The 15,660-nt window shown below is 54.7% G+C and overlaps 1 protein-coding gene across 5 annotated transcripts; it reads right to left on the bottom strand.

The window, feature by feature from the left end:
- Positions 1–1,388: 1,388 nt before the first annotated feature.
- On the bottom strand, positions 1,389–12,916 carry HSPBP1 (HSPA (Hsp70) binding protein 1). 5 transcript variants are annotated; one of them, XM_059150913.1, is made up of 8 exons: positions 12,686–12,916; positions 12,131–12,428; positions 9,857–10,061; positions 7,910–8,134; positions 4,887–5,042; positions 4,675–4,771; positions 4,075–4,186; positions 1,389–1,684 (listed from the first exon to the last, which is right to left on the bottom strand). In XM_059150913.1, exons 2-8 carry the CDS (start codon positions 12,332–12,334, stop codon positions 1,610–1,612), a joined length of 1,074 nt encoding a protein of 357 aa, XP_059006896.1. In that variant the 5' UTR covers positions 12,335–12,428; positions 12,686–12,916; the 3' UTR covers positions 1,389–1,609. The 5 variants fall into 5 exon arrangements, with proteins under 5 accessions (XP_059006896.1, XP_059006895.1, XP_059006894.1 ...); XM_059150912.1 differs by having other exon boundaries at positions 12,131–12,425; XM_059150911.1 differs by having other exon boundaries at positions 12,739–12,916.
- Positions 12,917–15,660: the final 2,744 nt, after the last annotated feature.

The following is a 15,660-nucleotide window of genomic DNA, read 5'->3' as shown; positions in this document are numbered from 1 at the left end:
CTGTGGATTGGAATGAGAAGGGGCGGAGCCCCTACCTGGTTCAGACAGTCAACTGTGGGACTCTTGGTTTCAGCTCAGGTCATGATCTCAGGGGTGTGGGATCCAGCCCCACATGGAGCTCTGTGCTCAGCGGGGAGCCTGCTTGAGAGTCTCCCCCATCTCCTTCTGCCCTGCCCCTGCTGGCGTGTGCACACACTCTCTCTCAAATAAATAAATCTTAAAAAAAAAAAAAAAAAAATTGGAAGGTGCTTCTTAAAGGTGTTTCCATTCCCCATCGTTCACACCTCCACATGAAGGAACTTGAACCCCTTAGTGCCTTCTCCTGGCCACTCCACCCCTCCCAGGGGCTGAAGAACAATTCGCCAGACTGGATGGGCATTGTGGCTCACTGCAGGTCTCCCTCTCTCAGAACCGGCCTGCCCAGCGTCTGGCCTGCTACACCCAAGGGAAGACCTGTGCTTGTCCAGTGCTGCCTGCAACCCGACAGTCTGCCATGTCCAATGCTGGGCATTAGCATTAGAAGGAACACTAAAGCCACCTCCTCTTTTTGGCACTAATAGTAATAAAAGTGACACTGGATCTCCAATTCTGGAATCCCGTAGCTGCCTTTCAATTTATCCTGAATTGGGGAAGGAAGGTGAAAATCACCGATCCTCCCAAATCCCAGGAGAACAGGTAAATTCCACATGAGAGGAATGAGCTAGGAAGCCAGAATATGGGAGGGGGACACAGCTTTGTCTGAAACCTGGCGTTATGAACTTCTGCCCATGGTTCAATCACCCTGGACTTGGATTCCTCACCTGAAAAACAGCACTGGCCAGGAGCCTTGGTTGCAAATGATGCAACCTCCTTTAGCTAAACTGACAAGGAGTTTAGGAAAAGAGATGGGGCCCCATCTCACCGCCCCTATCTCTGAGAAAGCTGGAGAGGGCTAGATGCTTTGTAGTCGGAACAAGGCCCATGGCCAAGCCTTGGGCACACAGAGCCCTGGGTGCACCTGCTACAGCCTTCTCCCAGCATCAGCACCATAGAAGCCCTGCAGGGCACTCCAACTGGCTGAGCTGATGTCACATGACACACCTCGGCACGGGATGCTGGCCAATAACCTGGCTTCGCCAAAGAGCAGAAATGCCTCAGGGCAGGCAGCCTGGGCACCAAGGGCAAGGGGGTTCTTCAAATGGAGCAGCCGGAGACAAGCCGATGAGAAGCGCGGGTGTCCCCCACTCCCTGTCAAGAGAGGCTGAGATGAAAGGCAAAGGCTCTGGGCTGTAGAGAGCAGCACATTCATGTCCAGGCTCCACCTACTGCTGGGGTCCACTCTCCAGAGAGCATGCCCCTCTTACCCAGTCCCCCTCCAGGGGAGCAGATCGAGGCCATGATGAACAAGCTGGAGGAGGAGAAACACCTTTATTAGAAGAACAGTGTGGACACAGAAGGGAGAACACAGGGAGGGCCGGGATCCAGGGAGCCAGCACCTTCCCCCGTGCCCCTTCCAAGGGCTGAGCAGAGATGGGCTGGTATGCCCTGGCCGCACACCCACAAGGCCCTGCTCCCCCGGGGAGGCAGGATGCCTGAGCTTCCCATGGAGAGGGGTGATAAGCCGCCAGATTCACCGATCCATGCTGTCATCCGTTGGGCTGGAGAAACAGGTCTGCAGCAGCTTTTCGCAGAACTCCAGCTCCTCCTGGATTGAGGGGGACAAGAGTGGGAGTCCTGAGTACGCAGCGGGGCCCTGGCTCCAGCATGCTGTGCGCCTGAGATAGCTTCTCTTCCCCCCCGACTGCATGCCCCAGAAGCCTTCCAGCGTTCTCTGACTTCTGCTGAGATCCACGACTCACTGTTTCTCTTCTCACCTGTGCCTGGATTACTGAACCAGAATGGGGGGAGGGGGTCGCCCAAGGCCGTCTCACCCCACTGGTCTGTCCTCGCCTCAGCCCCCTTGGGCTCCTTCTAACAACCCGGTATGACCAACCCCTACTAGTCCCCACTCAAAATTAAAACCCCTTCCACGGGTACAGACCCCAGAAACCAAGAAAGAAGCACTCATAGGTGGTACTGCGCGAACAGAAAAGGTATCTGCACGGCAGAAAGATGCCAGAAACAAAAACCAAAGAAAAACAACCATGTGGGCTGAAAAATCTGCAACTCATCAGGAAGGGCTAACATATTTAATAGTTCAAGAACTTTAACAAACCCACTGCAAAAGCCACCACCCAGTAGACAAACGGGCACAGGATATGCATGAACAGTTCACAGAAAGGGAAAACCGTTCAACTTCACTCGTGGGAGAAACGCCAATGCAAACTGGACTATACTACTACTTTTCACCGATCAGCTTGAAAAAACAGGTCAGATGGCCTGAGGTACGCTTGGGCACTCTCACAGCTGGACTAACAACTGGTCCAACTTTTATACAGAGCCACTTAGCAAAACATAGCAAAAACGGCCCTTAACTCTGTAACTTCACCTTTCCTCTGCCCTCACCCAGCTGTCCCTTTCCGGCAACTGCTCCACAGACACACTCAAGCGCATAAACATAGGTAAAGGGTTATTATTCTAGCCAGGGTGGTAGCAGCAACCAGCGTGTCCAGTAAGAGGGGTCATGACACAAAAGCAGCGACCTACCTTGCAGCCCTAAAAGAAACAGGGAAAAGCCACACACAACACACTCCTGCACTCCTCCCTGAGACGCTGTGAAAGAGGATGAGGCAAGGAGCAGAAAAGTGATCGGGACAGGCAGATTTTGCACAAAAGGGAGATAGAAAAAAGAAGAATTTATACACACATTTACTTGTGTCCCCAGACTGTCTTAGGAAGGTCACACACGGAACTGGGGGAGCTACTGGGTGGTTAGGAATGCGGGCAACAGGGAAACTTTTCACTGTTCACCCTCCCGTGCATCTTGAATTTTGAACCACGTGACCACAGGACCTTCTCACAAGAAAGGATTCATGAAATTTAACTTTTAAGTTTACCTACAAAAATATAAAAGAGGGCCGTCTAAGTCATGATAGAATGACCTTCTAGAACACCATGCCGCTTGCATCATTCAACTATGCTAAAATTAAAGCAGACCTTGGGGCGCCTGGGTGGCCCAGTGGGTTAACTGTCTGCCTTCAGCTTTCAGCTCACATCATGATCCTGTGGTCCCACGATCAAGCCCTGTGTCACTTATCCCTCTTCCTCTGTCCTTCCCCCGGCTTGTGCTGTCTTTCTTATGAATAAATAAAATCTTTAAAAAAAAATTTAAAAGAAAAGAAAGAAAGAAAAAAATCAAAGCAGACCTCTATTTAAGTATCTGGAAAGAATTCCAAGACACAGACACATGGGAAAGAAGCCATGTGGAGAGACTGGCATGGCGCATGGATGGGCCAAGAAATGCCAACAGCTCCCAGGAGCTGGAAAAGGAAGGATTCTCTCCCGGAGCCTTCAGAGGGCGCACGCCCCTGCTGACACCTGGACGTCAGGCTCCAAGTCCCCAGAACCATAAGACAATGAGTTTCTGCACTAAACCGCCTGGTCTGCTGTAGTGTGACAGCAGCTGTCAGGAGCGAACACAGCACCGCACAGAAAACAGCACTGTCTGGCCTCCTTATTCCCTCACAGGCTGTTTCCTTCACCGCAGGCCTAACTTCCTGCCATCACCGTGTCCAGAACAGAATGTTAAATTGCACAGATACCCATACCGTGTGAGCCATATGTGCTTGTACACACACATCAGGTGTGTCTTTGTAAATAACGTACTCCGGTGTGTTTGCCTATGTTTCTCCCCCCGCCCTGGGCCCCATGAGGACCAAGACTGGATCTCTCTGCCTACCTCTCTACCTACTTATGGTCTCTATCTGTCAAATAAACAAATAAAATCTTAAAAAAAAAAAAAAAAAAAAAACTGGATAATAAACAAATGACTCAGTTAATCCCTTCAAACACTCCAAGCTCCTCATCCTCGGGCAGGCCCACGGCCTGGGCTGGTGCAGCAAGCACCTGCTGAGCGGATGTCAGGAGAAACACGTGAGCGAAGGGATAGGACACAGATGTACGATGCACATTGTGACACCCAAGGCCCCGCCGTACCTGGTATTCCTCGTGCTGTTGCAGCAGCTGGCAGCGGTGACGGAGAAGCTCCTCCAGGCCCAGCTCGGGCTCCCGGCACTCCCGCACGCCCTGGGGGAAGTCTGTCACCAGGCTGCAGGGACAGGAGAGCCATCCTTGGGCTTCCCTCTGCACAGGCCTGTCCCTCCCCCAGGAGCTGGGGCGAGACAATTCCCTGCATTAGGCCTCAGTTTCCCTATCTGCAATACAGACCTCACACTGTCCCCACCCCACCCTAGGGCCTACGGGGAGACTTGTACATAAGACACCCAGCACAGAGCCTGGCCTGCAGCCACTCCGCACGCAGGAGCTGCCACCTGCTCCAACGGCTGCTCTGTTCTGTCATCTTTTCCAGACGCTAATCTGCAGGTCCCGTGTGCTGCAGGGGCAGGGGGAGTGGGGTCAGAGAGACTCCGCCTCTGCCCAGGCTGCCGGGTCAGCCCCCCACATGTGAGGAGAAAGGAATGCTCCCAAGTCCTGAATCCTAGAGGGGAGGAGGCTGCGGGGCTGGAGCCCAGTGGTGTCAGCCGAGAGGTGGGGGCGCCGGCCCCAGGCCTCGCCCCCTCGGAGGCCCCAGCATACCTGCACAGGGCTCCAAGCACATGCTCATGGAAGGGGCTGTGTTCTGTCCGGATCAGAGCCACCAGCTGCTGGACCATCCCCATGGAGCACAGGGTCCCTGGGGGAAGGGTCTTGGGGGTCAGAGGGGCAGTCCACACCCCTCCCCCAGGCATTCTCCTCCCCCTGCCCTCCCTTAGGGATGGTCCCTGGGCCCCCTGCCCTGGCCGCCCCACCTTTGTGTTCAGGGTGGCCCACCAGCAGGTTCTGCAGCAGGAATGCCGACTTGACCTTGAGCTTTTGCACCTGCTGCTGCATGGCCCGCATCAAGACTGAGAAGCCATCCAGGCGAAGGAACTGCAGCAGCCCAGCCTCCTGCTCCCGGACCAGGCCTGGGTTGGGGGTGGGGAGGTGAGAGAGAGGGAGGGGCCCTGAGGTTACCATCAGCACCCACAGCAGAATTACCCCCGCCCCCCTCTCACCACCCTAACTTCAACCAGCTTGAGCTTCAGAGGCATTAACTTCTCCTCTCACCACCCTAACTTCAACCAGCTTGAGCTTCAGAGGCATTAACTTCTCCATGTTTTTTGTTGAGATGTAATTAATGTCAGCTATTACAAGAAAAGTCTGCCCCATCCCTCCCGCATCCCGCTCTGGCTCTTGGTACCTCTGGGGAACTGAGTCCTCTGTCTATCCTTTGTGGCTGAGCCACCAGAGGTCTGGCTGTCCATCTGTCTCCTGACTTTTGGACATGACTTTCCAGATACCACCCACTCTGGGTGTCTTTCTCTCACTCTTGCCAAAATTCCTTTCCAGCCTCTCTGTTCTTTTTCCAGGGCCACCATGACATGACAAATATATATTTGGTCTTTGCCTGCATTCCTGAGACCAAGCTCCTAAAACCCATGGAATTTCCCAGATGATGGGGGCAACTTTCATTCCAGGAAGGGACTGTGGGCGGACTCCTGGATGGGGTTTACTTACCAGAAACGCCAAAGCCAGGATTAGAAACCTGGAACTTCCAGCCCCACTTCCCAAACCCCAGAGGAGGGGGACGGGAGCGGAATTCATGATCTATCACACCTCCACGAGGAAGCCCCCATTGAAATTGCTAAATAGCGAGGTTCAGAGAGCTTCTGGGTTAGTGAACACATGTGTGTGCCCCGACTCCAGGGACAGAAGCTCCTATGCTCGGGACCCCGCTAGACCTTGTCATCCTATGCCCGTCTTCATCTGGCTGTTCATCTGTAGCCTTTGTAATAAGCCACCAAACACAGATACTTCCTTGGGCTCTGTGAGCTGTTCTAGCAAATTATCGAACCTGAGGAGGGGGTCATGGGAACACCCAGTATATGCCCAGTAACTAAGAAGTACATGAAGCCCAAACTTTTTTTTTAAAGTTAAACCACACCCAACATGAGGCTCGAACTCATGACCCCGAGATCAAGAGTTCCATGGTCTAGCGACTCGGCCAGCCAGGGGCCATCTCATGCAACAGAGCCCTTAACCTGAGATGTGCCAACCCCCAGGAAGTCAGTGTCAGAATGGACCAGAAAGGGACTGCAGAACACCCAGCTGCTGTCCTAAGAGTTGAAAACTGGTCATCTGTAAGCGCCCCCCACATATTCGGTGTCAGAAACATTGGGAGTGTGGGGCACCTGGGTGGCTCAGTCGTTAAGTGTCTGCCTTCAGCTCAGGTCGTGATCCCGGGGTCCTGGGATTGAGCTCTATATCGGGCTCCCTGCTCCGCGGGAGCCTGATTCTCCCTCTCCCTCTCCCCCTCCCCTGCTTGTGTTCCCTCTCGCCATCAAATAAATAAATAAAACCTTTAAAAACAACAAAAACAAACACTGGAAGTGGAAGAAATGGACTCTCCTCCAACATCAAACAGAGAACCATGGGGGTGGCATGGGACTCAGCAATTCCAACCCCAGGCTTGCCCCTCCAGGAGAAAGGAAAACATGTCCACCAAGAACCCTGTCCACGTGGTTCAGGGCAGCACTGCCACCGAGCCAGAGGCAGAAACCGCCTGACACCCCCTGAGCAACTGATGCACAGATAAACAAGACGCAGCCCCTTCGGAAACGACCTATTATTTAGCCATAAAAAGGCATGAGGCGTCAGTATAGGCTAATGAACCTGAAAACACGAGCTCGGTGAAAGAAGCCAGACACAAAAGGCCACGTGGTGGACACATCCAGAGCAGGCAAATCCATGGAGACAAGAAGCAGACTTGTGGCTGCCGGGGGCTAGAGGGAGGGCGTGAGGAGGGGCTGCTAATGGGAATACAGCTCTTTGGGGAGGGATGGGAATGTCCTGTAGTTGGACAGTGATCACAACCTACAGAACATGCTAAACTGCATACTTTCAAAGGATGAACTGCATAACCTGTGAATTCTATCCCCGTAGAGCTGATTTAAGATGGAAACAGTCCGGGGCGCCTGGGTGGCTCAGTTGTGAAGCGTCTGCCTTCGGCTCAGGTCATGATCCCAGGGTCCTGGGATCGAGCCTCGCATTGGGCTCCCCACTCAGCAGGAAGCCTCCTCCTCCCTCTCCCAATCCCCCTGCTTATATTCCCTCTCTTGCTGTGTCTCTCTCTGCCAAATAAATAAATAAAAATCTTTAAAAAGAAAAAAAAGAAGGAAACAGTCCAGTGGGGCCCCCAGCACAGCACACATACAGACGGGGGCCCAGCTTACTGTGAAACACGGAGAACAATGCAGCCTGGGTTCATGTCTCACATCCGACTCCGCAGGGTGCCCCGGGCTATCACCTAGGTGACCTGACCGGGTGGCTCCACCACGTGGGTCTGGTCTCCATACCTCAAAGGCTGTGTGCGTGGACTACACAAGGTAACATGTACATAGGGCTTGGCGTGGGGCCTGGCACAGAGGGCCCCACAGGCGCTGGCATCATCCCATAGTGGCACCTGCTCCCCAGGAGATGGCAGGAGAGCGAGCCACCTCTCTCTTTAACAGGTGCAGGCCGGCAGTCGCTCTACACCCCACCACACACAGGCCGCACCCCTCCTCACCACAGGGAGCATCAACAGTGCAGAGGCCACAGACCCTGATGTGCGGGAAGCACCTGAGCTAAGTGGCGCTCCCGTGTCCTCAGCATCTGACTCTCTGCCCGGTGAGGGGTTGACGGGCTCTCTACCCTCTCCCCGATGCCCAGCACAGTCTTCATTGGCGACGGGAACATATGACCAGTATGGCCTGTCCCCCTCAGCCCCTCCCCAGCTGCCCGAGACACTCACAGGAGATGGCGAAGAGGGCCTTCACACGCACCAGGTCGCAGGCGTCCCGGTCAAGCAGCCGCAGCAACTTGCGCAGGGCGCCCAGGCCTAGCACCTGCTCCTGGATGGCCGCCACGTTCTGGCTGCACGTGCCGATGAGCTGCGCTGCCCGCCACCGCAGCCCCGCGGGCCCCGCCTCCAGGTACCGGCCCACCAGCAGATGCATGCCCGACAGCTGGCAGAAGTCTGTGCCAGAGAGAGGGGCCGTGAGAGTCCAGCTGGGATGGGCTGAGCTCTGCACCCCCCCAAAACTTGCCTGCTGAAGCCCCAACCCCCAAGTGCTTCAGGATGTGACTGTATTTGGAGACCAGGCCTTTTAAGAGATCATCCCGGTCAAGTGAGGTCCCCAGGGTGGGTGCTGATCCTGGTATGACTGGTGTCCTTCTAAGAGGACATGAGAACACAGACGGGCACACAGGGAAGACCATGTGAGGACACACCGAGACCTGTGCTACCTGCAAAGCAAGGAAAGAGCGCCCAGGAGAGACCAGCCCTGGCCATACCAGGATCTCAGACTTCCAGCCTCCAGAACCCTGAGAAAATACGCTTCTGTTTCAGCCCCCGTGGCTACGGCAGCCCTCACACACGAATACAGCAGGGCAGGCTTGAGGAGTGGGTACAGGCTGGCTCCCAGGGTGGGGGGGTCTGCTTCAAATGCGGGCCCTGTCAAGCACCCAACTGGGGGTCCCTCCAAGGCCAACATGTCTCCATATCACCAGCACATGGAAGGTTAGGGTCCTGGACTCCAGCCCACTAGATGCCAGTGCTGCCCCCCAGTCCTTGTGACAATCACAACCTCCCCTAGACCAGGCCTCGGCAAACGATGGCCCACCACCTGTTTTTGTGTTTAAAAAAAAAAAAAAAAAGTGGTACCAGTGAGCTTGGCAGCTCCTCAAAAAGTTAGATGCAGAGTTATCACAGGTCCGCTGTGACGTAAATATCCCAAATCCCGGAGAGCAGGAACCAAAGCTCCCAACAGCGTTATTCTCTATAACCACAGTGGAAAGGACCCAGTGCCCATCAGCGGATAACAGGCGAACATGCAGGGTATTAGCCACACGAAGGAATAAGACTCCCAGACAGGCCACAAGGTGGAGAATCTTGAAAACGCCACACTCAGGGAAGCCAACCACAAGAGCTCAGAGTCTACGATTCCACTTAGAGAAACATCCAGAGAACCAGGGAACACCCATCTACACCCTCGATGCCTACAGCACACCCCTCCAAAGAGCTCCTCATTTAGAACAAAACCCATGGCGCCTACGTCAGGCTACAAGGCTCCGCCCAGCGGCACCCTCTACCTCCAGCCCCTCACTCACTGCACTCTGCCTCGCTGGCCTCACTGCTGTTCCCGCACACACCAGGCAGGTTCCCACCTCAGGGCCCTTGCACTGGCCATTCCCTCTGCCTGGAATACCTTTTCCAGAGCTCATCTCCTAACCTAGTCAACCACAGCCCCGCGGTTCTCAGATCTCTCTGGTCTTCAGGTCTCTGATCGGTTGGCACCCCCTAGGGAGGCCTTCTCTGACTATGCCACCCAGAACCACCTCCTCACTCATGTTCTAGGCAGTGACAGTGCACTCCCAAGAGACGAGGGAGAAATGACTAGTTTTGGAGAACATCAGGGAGGTAGACCTGCTGTCAGGCGGGTGGGGTGAGAGGATGTCACTCCTGAGGGGACCAAGCAGGAAGACCAAGCAGGAAGACAGGAGAGTCTCTTCTAGGGCCTGAGTTGGAGGCAGCCTAGAGAGGGAGAGGCTGGAGGCTGGAAGGGTGGGGAAAAGGTCAGTGGTGTGGTGTGGTCCCTGAGAGAAAGGACAAGAGCCAAGCCCCAGCAGGAGGTGGGGCTGAGGAGGAGGGAAGAGACAGAGGGAGACCAGGGGCAGCCACAGGCAGGCCTGGCTGTACCTGCAGCATTGTCCATGTTTTCACACAGGTCGGCCAGCAGCTCCAGGGCCCCCTCGCGTTCCTGCTGGTCAGAGGCCAGCTCAGCCTCAGCAGCCAAGGAGGGTGTAGGCTGGGTCAGCACTCGAAGGCAGTTCTTCATCTGCTCGACTTCCTCCCGCTGGCCCCGGAAGGCGGCTGACATAGCCTCCTGCAGCCACTGACGCCTCTGGTGTACAAGCCAGGACAGGAGGGTCAGGGCAAGAAGCAAACATCTATCAGTGACGAATTCTTGAATAACACTTCTTCCTTTTAAGAGCCAACATATGGGGGCACCTGGGTGGCTCAGTGGGTTAAGCCGCTGCCTTCGGCTCAGGTCATGATCTCAGGGTCCTGGGATCGAGTCCCACATCGGGCTCTCTGCTCAGCAGGGAGCCTGCTTCCCTTCCTCTCTCTCTGCCTGCCTCTCCGTCTACTTGTGATTTCTCTCTGTCAAATAAATAAATAAAATCTTAAAAAAAAAAAAAAAAAAAAAAGAGCCAACATCTGAGAGCTCCCTGCTCCTTCAGTCAACAGATGCCTACTGAGGCCTTTCCCAAGACAATTTCCTAGGTACTAGATTTACAGGGCGACTGGCTATGGGGTGTGAGAGAAGGGACTCCCAGGCCTGTCCAGTGCAACCAGAAGGAGATGGGGAAAACAGTATGAGAAGGTATGGAGCAGCAGGAGCAGAGATTACAGCTCATTTTCCACCGTGTTAAGTTTGAGGGATCTAAGACGCACCCAAGGTAAAACACTGCGTAGGCCGCCTGACGCTCAGGGAGGAGATCCAGCTTAGACCTGGCTCTCTCAGCCCTGGCTCTATGGACACTCTGAGCTGGGGAGCTTGTGGGGGGGGTGGTGGTGGAGGGGACATGGGGGAGATGCCAGTGTCCTGAGCATGGTTAAGATGTTGAGTAGCACCCCTGGTGTCTACCCACCAGACGTCAGTAGCCCCCCCACCAACCCCAGTGGGACGACATGTCTCCAAGTGTTCCAAATATCCCCAGGGGAATCAAATCAGAACTACTGGCCTAGCGATATAAACTTGAGAGTCATCAGCATAAAAATTTCAACGCGATATGAGATCACAAAGGAAGTGAGCAGAGGTAGGGAAGAGAAGAGCCCTGGTGTGTGCCATCATCCAGCGGCTGGGGAATGGGGAACGGCCAGTGAGTGAGGATGAAAACCAGGACACTGTGTTGTTCTAGAAACCAAATGAAGAAAGAGATTTGAGGAGGCCAGTAACCAAATGCTGCCTATTAAGTCAAGTAAGATGACAGCTGAGAGCCGGCCACTGAATTTTCTTTTTCCGCTGGGCCTATCAGTGCTCAAATGTGGGCTCTGTAATCAAAGTCCTGGAACAGTTTAAGCAAGATGTTAATCTTTCTGTGCCTGTTCCTACTTCATTGTCCTAAAGGTGACATCATGGAAGTTACTGGGTGACCACGATGTTTTATACACTGGGAACACCATCATCAACTGAACATCACATAAGACAGATATTGCTACTCATCTCCAAGACAGCCCTCTGAGTGTTTTTGTCATCACCACTTCACAGACGAGAAAAACTGAGGCCCAGAAAGGTTGTAACATGCCAAGGTCACGTGGTCAGCCATGCACAAAGCCTGAAGTCACACCTAAGTCTTCACAACAGCCTGCTACCCGCAGGAGTCCTGCCTCTGCACCAGCACCATGTGGCTCCTCAGAAATACCCCCATGAGGCACCCTGACTACTCTTATCATCAACTTGCAAATAAAGACCCTGCTCAGGAGTGCCCAGGTGGCTCAGTCGGTTAAGCATCCGCCTTTGGCTCAGGTCATGATCCCAGGTCCTTGGATGGAGCCCCACCTTGAGCCCCCTGCTCAGCGGGGAACCTGCTTCTCCCTCTCTTTCTGCCTTTCAGCACCGCTTGTGCACGCTCTATCTCTAATAAATAGAATCTTGAATTTTTTAAAAAAAGACCTGCTGGTCAGAAAGATGAAGCGATGTGCCCAAGGTCACACAGCTGGATACTGCTGACACCAGGTCTGCCCGGCTCCCAGTACCCTCCCTCCTCCTTTTCACCTCAAGGCTACTCCGCATCCCCACGCGGTGCTGGGATGCGGGCATCTGCCCTCGCAGACACTTAGGAGCTATGATCTGCAGTGGACAATAACCCATCTAGCACCAATACAGCCTACTCCTCCGCCTTCACCCCTGGACTCCGCCCCTGCCCAGCCACCCCTCTCCCGACTTCGCTGGGTCCCCACCTTTACCTCCTCACTCATGGGTTCTGGAGGGGGGTCTGGCTCCTCAGAGCCCGCCGTGATAGCCATCTGCAGCAGGCCTTGGAGGTTTCGCGGGGGCGGAGGATGGCCCGAGTTCCCCGCCGAGGAGCCGCCGCCCCCCGATGAGCAGCCCTGGGAGGCTGAGGGCAGCGCCAGGGGGAGGCGGCTGCCCCCCGAGCCTTGGTCCGCCATGGGCGGTTTGTGAAGGGAAGAATGTGTTTGGGGTAGGGGGTGGTCACCGCTGAGGTAGCTCTGGCGTCCTGACCGGTCGACTCCTGGGGGTCTGCTGAGAAGGTGACGTTTCAGGGGAGTTCCGAGGCCCCCCATGACCCCAAACCTGAGACCCCTCTGCTTCCTCCATACGAGACCCTTCCCCAAAGTCCCAAGCCCCTCCTTTCCCCGCTCGCAGCACGACCCACCCCTCCTAACAACCCCCTCCCCCATCTCCACTAAATGCGTTCCCGTCTCTTAGCAACCCCTCCGCCCTACCTCCATAGCAACAAGTCCTCCCTTTGGACGTCTTAGCAACAAATCTCCTCCTACCTCTCCAAAGAGGGGAGCCAAAGCGGGGCGGACCTCACTTCCCTGAGCCTCACCTTCCCCGGGCCTCGAGTCGCCGCGGCGCCTAAAGACACAGTCGGTCGCACCTGACTGCGGTGGGCGCCGCCATCTTAACCGGAAATACGCCAATCTCGCCCGGAAGTTCTCGGAGCACCCTCCCAACCAGGGGCTGACCTGAGGCCGAGGCGCCTTGCCAGGCTCTGAAGCCCTAAACTGGCCGGTAACAGCGCTCGGCTCCGCCCCCCGCCCTCGCTCAGCCTGAGCTCCGCCCCCGATCCAGATCCCGCTCCTTAATGAGCTCCGCCCCTTCGACCTCCCTGCAAGCTCCACCTCTGCCTTGGCGTATGCCCCGCCCCCGCAGCCTAGCTCCGCCTTAGTGGGCCCCGCCCACACCCATGTCCCCGCCCCTCCCTGCTACCCCCACCCGGGCTCCGCCCCTGTTCTAGGCCTTTCGGCCTCTCCCAACTTAACCCCGCCTCTCCCCTAAGCCCCGCCCCGTGCTGGTGAGCAGGCCACTCCCCGTTAGGCCCCACCCCCTCATTGCAGAGATGTGCAGGTCCCTCGCCCTTGGCGCTTTTCCCCTCCACCTGGACCCCTGGCCTATCTTTTCTGGAGCTCTGGCTTCTCACCCCTCGTATTTGATGTTAGCCCCGTTGGCCCACCTCACCCCTCTCTTGGTCTCAGTTTCCCCAGTCGTCAAAGGGGGCTAACTGGTTCGCACTGCCAGCCCTCTGCAGATGCCTTTACCACCCCGGCTCCCTCTCTTGGAATCCTCCCTGAGTCCTGCCCGGTGCTCCGTGCTCGGGAGGGGATTCTTGAAGGCCAAAGCTGAAGCAAAACGCCCGGGCGCGGTGCTTTGCGAGGCTTACTCACTCTGTGCGCGGCCTTTGGGGTTCGGGTCTGGGAATGGGCCTGGGCTGTAGAGGTGTACACCTTGAGCTGGGCTTAAAGAACCCCTGGTGCTGGTCTTTATCAGAGGCCCCACTGCGCCTGGAAAAGGCTGTGCTCACCCTCAGGTGGGGCCCACCGCTAGGCCTGGGGTGGGCCAGGTTATATTTGGGGCAGAAATAGGAAGGCAACATAGAAGCCGTATGCACTGTGGGGTGTTCCTAGCACTGACCACAATAGCCCTCAGACGGGGGTCTGGGCTCCCACGCCCAACCCCAGTGCCCTATTGTATTAGTTTTCTATTGGTGCCTTTAAATTATGAGATACTGGGGGGCCTTAAAACAACACTGATTTATTATCTTGCAGTTCTGGTGGTCAGGAGTCTAAAACTTCTTACTGGGTTAGATGCAAGGTGTGAGCCTGGCTGTGTTCCTTCCTGAAGTTCTGGGAGAGACTCTGCTGCTGGCCTCTTCTGGCTCCTAGTGGCCACCTGCACTCCTTGGATTGTGGCTGCATCCCTCCAGCTTCTGCTCCGGTCATCATCCCATCTCTTCCTCTGCCTCTCCTACCTCCCCCTCTGAAGGGCCCTTGTGATTACATTAGGACCCCCAGATAGCCAGGACCCTCGTCCCATCTCAAGATCTTCAATTCGGTCATGTCTGCAAAGCCCCTTTTGTCACGAGTTGATAATATGTGCCAGTTCTGGGGATTAGGATGTGGGCATCTGTGGGGACTGTCATTCGGGATTTTACAAGTTCATTTGGGCTATTTACTACATGCTACCGTGCATAATACCATATAACATATGTGTCCATCGTATGAAATCATGTGTAAAATTGTGTATATTAATATATGTATAACATACTGGTGGCCCACACGAAAACTCTCCAGGTAGCCTATAGAATCCATAGTCCCTACAATGACTTTCTAAGTAGGGTGAGCATACAGTTTTCCAAGGACAGCAGTGTACTTCAGAGTGCAGACCCCAGTAATAATTACAGAATACCAGGCGTATGGTTGCCCTGCTTCTAAGGCCTTATGTGATTTACCTCTTCACTTCATTTTCTCTCTCTCCCCCTCACTTGCTCTCTTCTGGCCACATAGGCCCTTCAATGGTCCCACAACATACCAGGCACACTTCCACCATGGGACCTTTGCACTTGCTGTCCCCAGTATGGATGGTACTTTGCCCACACAGCTCTGACCCTCATCTTCCTTCAGTGTCCCTTCGCTGGAGAGTTCTTTCTTGGCACCATATCAAGAATCATACTCCACCTAACAAATAATTCCTGTCCCCCTCCCTGCTTTAATCTGTTCTTTAGCATTGGCCTCGATTGTCAAAACATATGGTGTATTTTGCTTAACTTGCTTATCACCTGCCTATCCACTACTGGGAGAGCTCCACAGGGCAGTTGATCTGGTTTGCTGCTGTCCCCTCACCACTTGTACAATGGTACCTGCTCAGATGTCGCCCTTGGTAAAGGTTTATGGATGAAGGAGCTTCTAGGAGCCTAGAAGCTCTTGGGTCCACTTTATGGGGGACTCATGGATTAAAGGGGTGCCTAACACCTTCGGGTACCTCATACAGGGGAGTCCTGAATTCTGTGGAGATCTATCCGGGTACAGACCCAGGGATGTGCCCTGGCAGGGATGTAGAATTATATGGAAGCACATGTGAAGATGGAGGAGACCCTGTGATGGACACAGAGAATATTGGGCATCTAAAAAAATACACAGGGACGTGAGAGGGTTCTGGAAGTTTCTCTGGAGGAGCATTAAGGATCCTAAATGGAGGTGTGGGCCAAGATTATCTGAGAACCTGCACCGTGTTGGATTTCCCTGACGCTAATGGGGCAGGAGGCCTGGGTGAGCAGGCTGGGAGGCCTGGGGAAGCACGTTGTTTGAGTCTTGGTTCAGCAACTCCCAAATTCTTTCCCTGGCTCTGCTTGTCACCCTCTTTCTCTGTCTCCATATTCTCCAGCATGTGCCCTGCACCTGTATGTACACTACTGTTCTTTTAAGGTCCCCCCTTGCCATAGCTCTGCCTCTCTATCTCTCTCCCTCCACCT

Source organism: Mustela lutreola, chromosome 16, assembly GCF_030435805.1.
Source record: "Mustela lutreola isolate mMusLut2 chromosome 16, mMusLut2.pri, whole genome shotgun sequence".
NCBI classification, from domain to species: Eukaryota; Metazoa; Chordata; class Mammalia; order Carnivora; family Mustelidae; genus Mustela; species Mustela lutreola.
The sequence above is the reverse complement of the archived record's forward strand: the minus strand, read 5'-3'. Positions and strand labels throughout refer to the sequence as shown.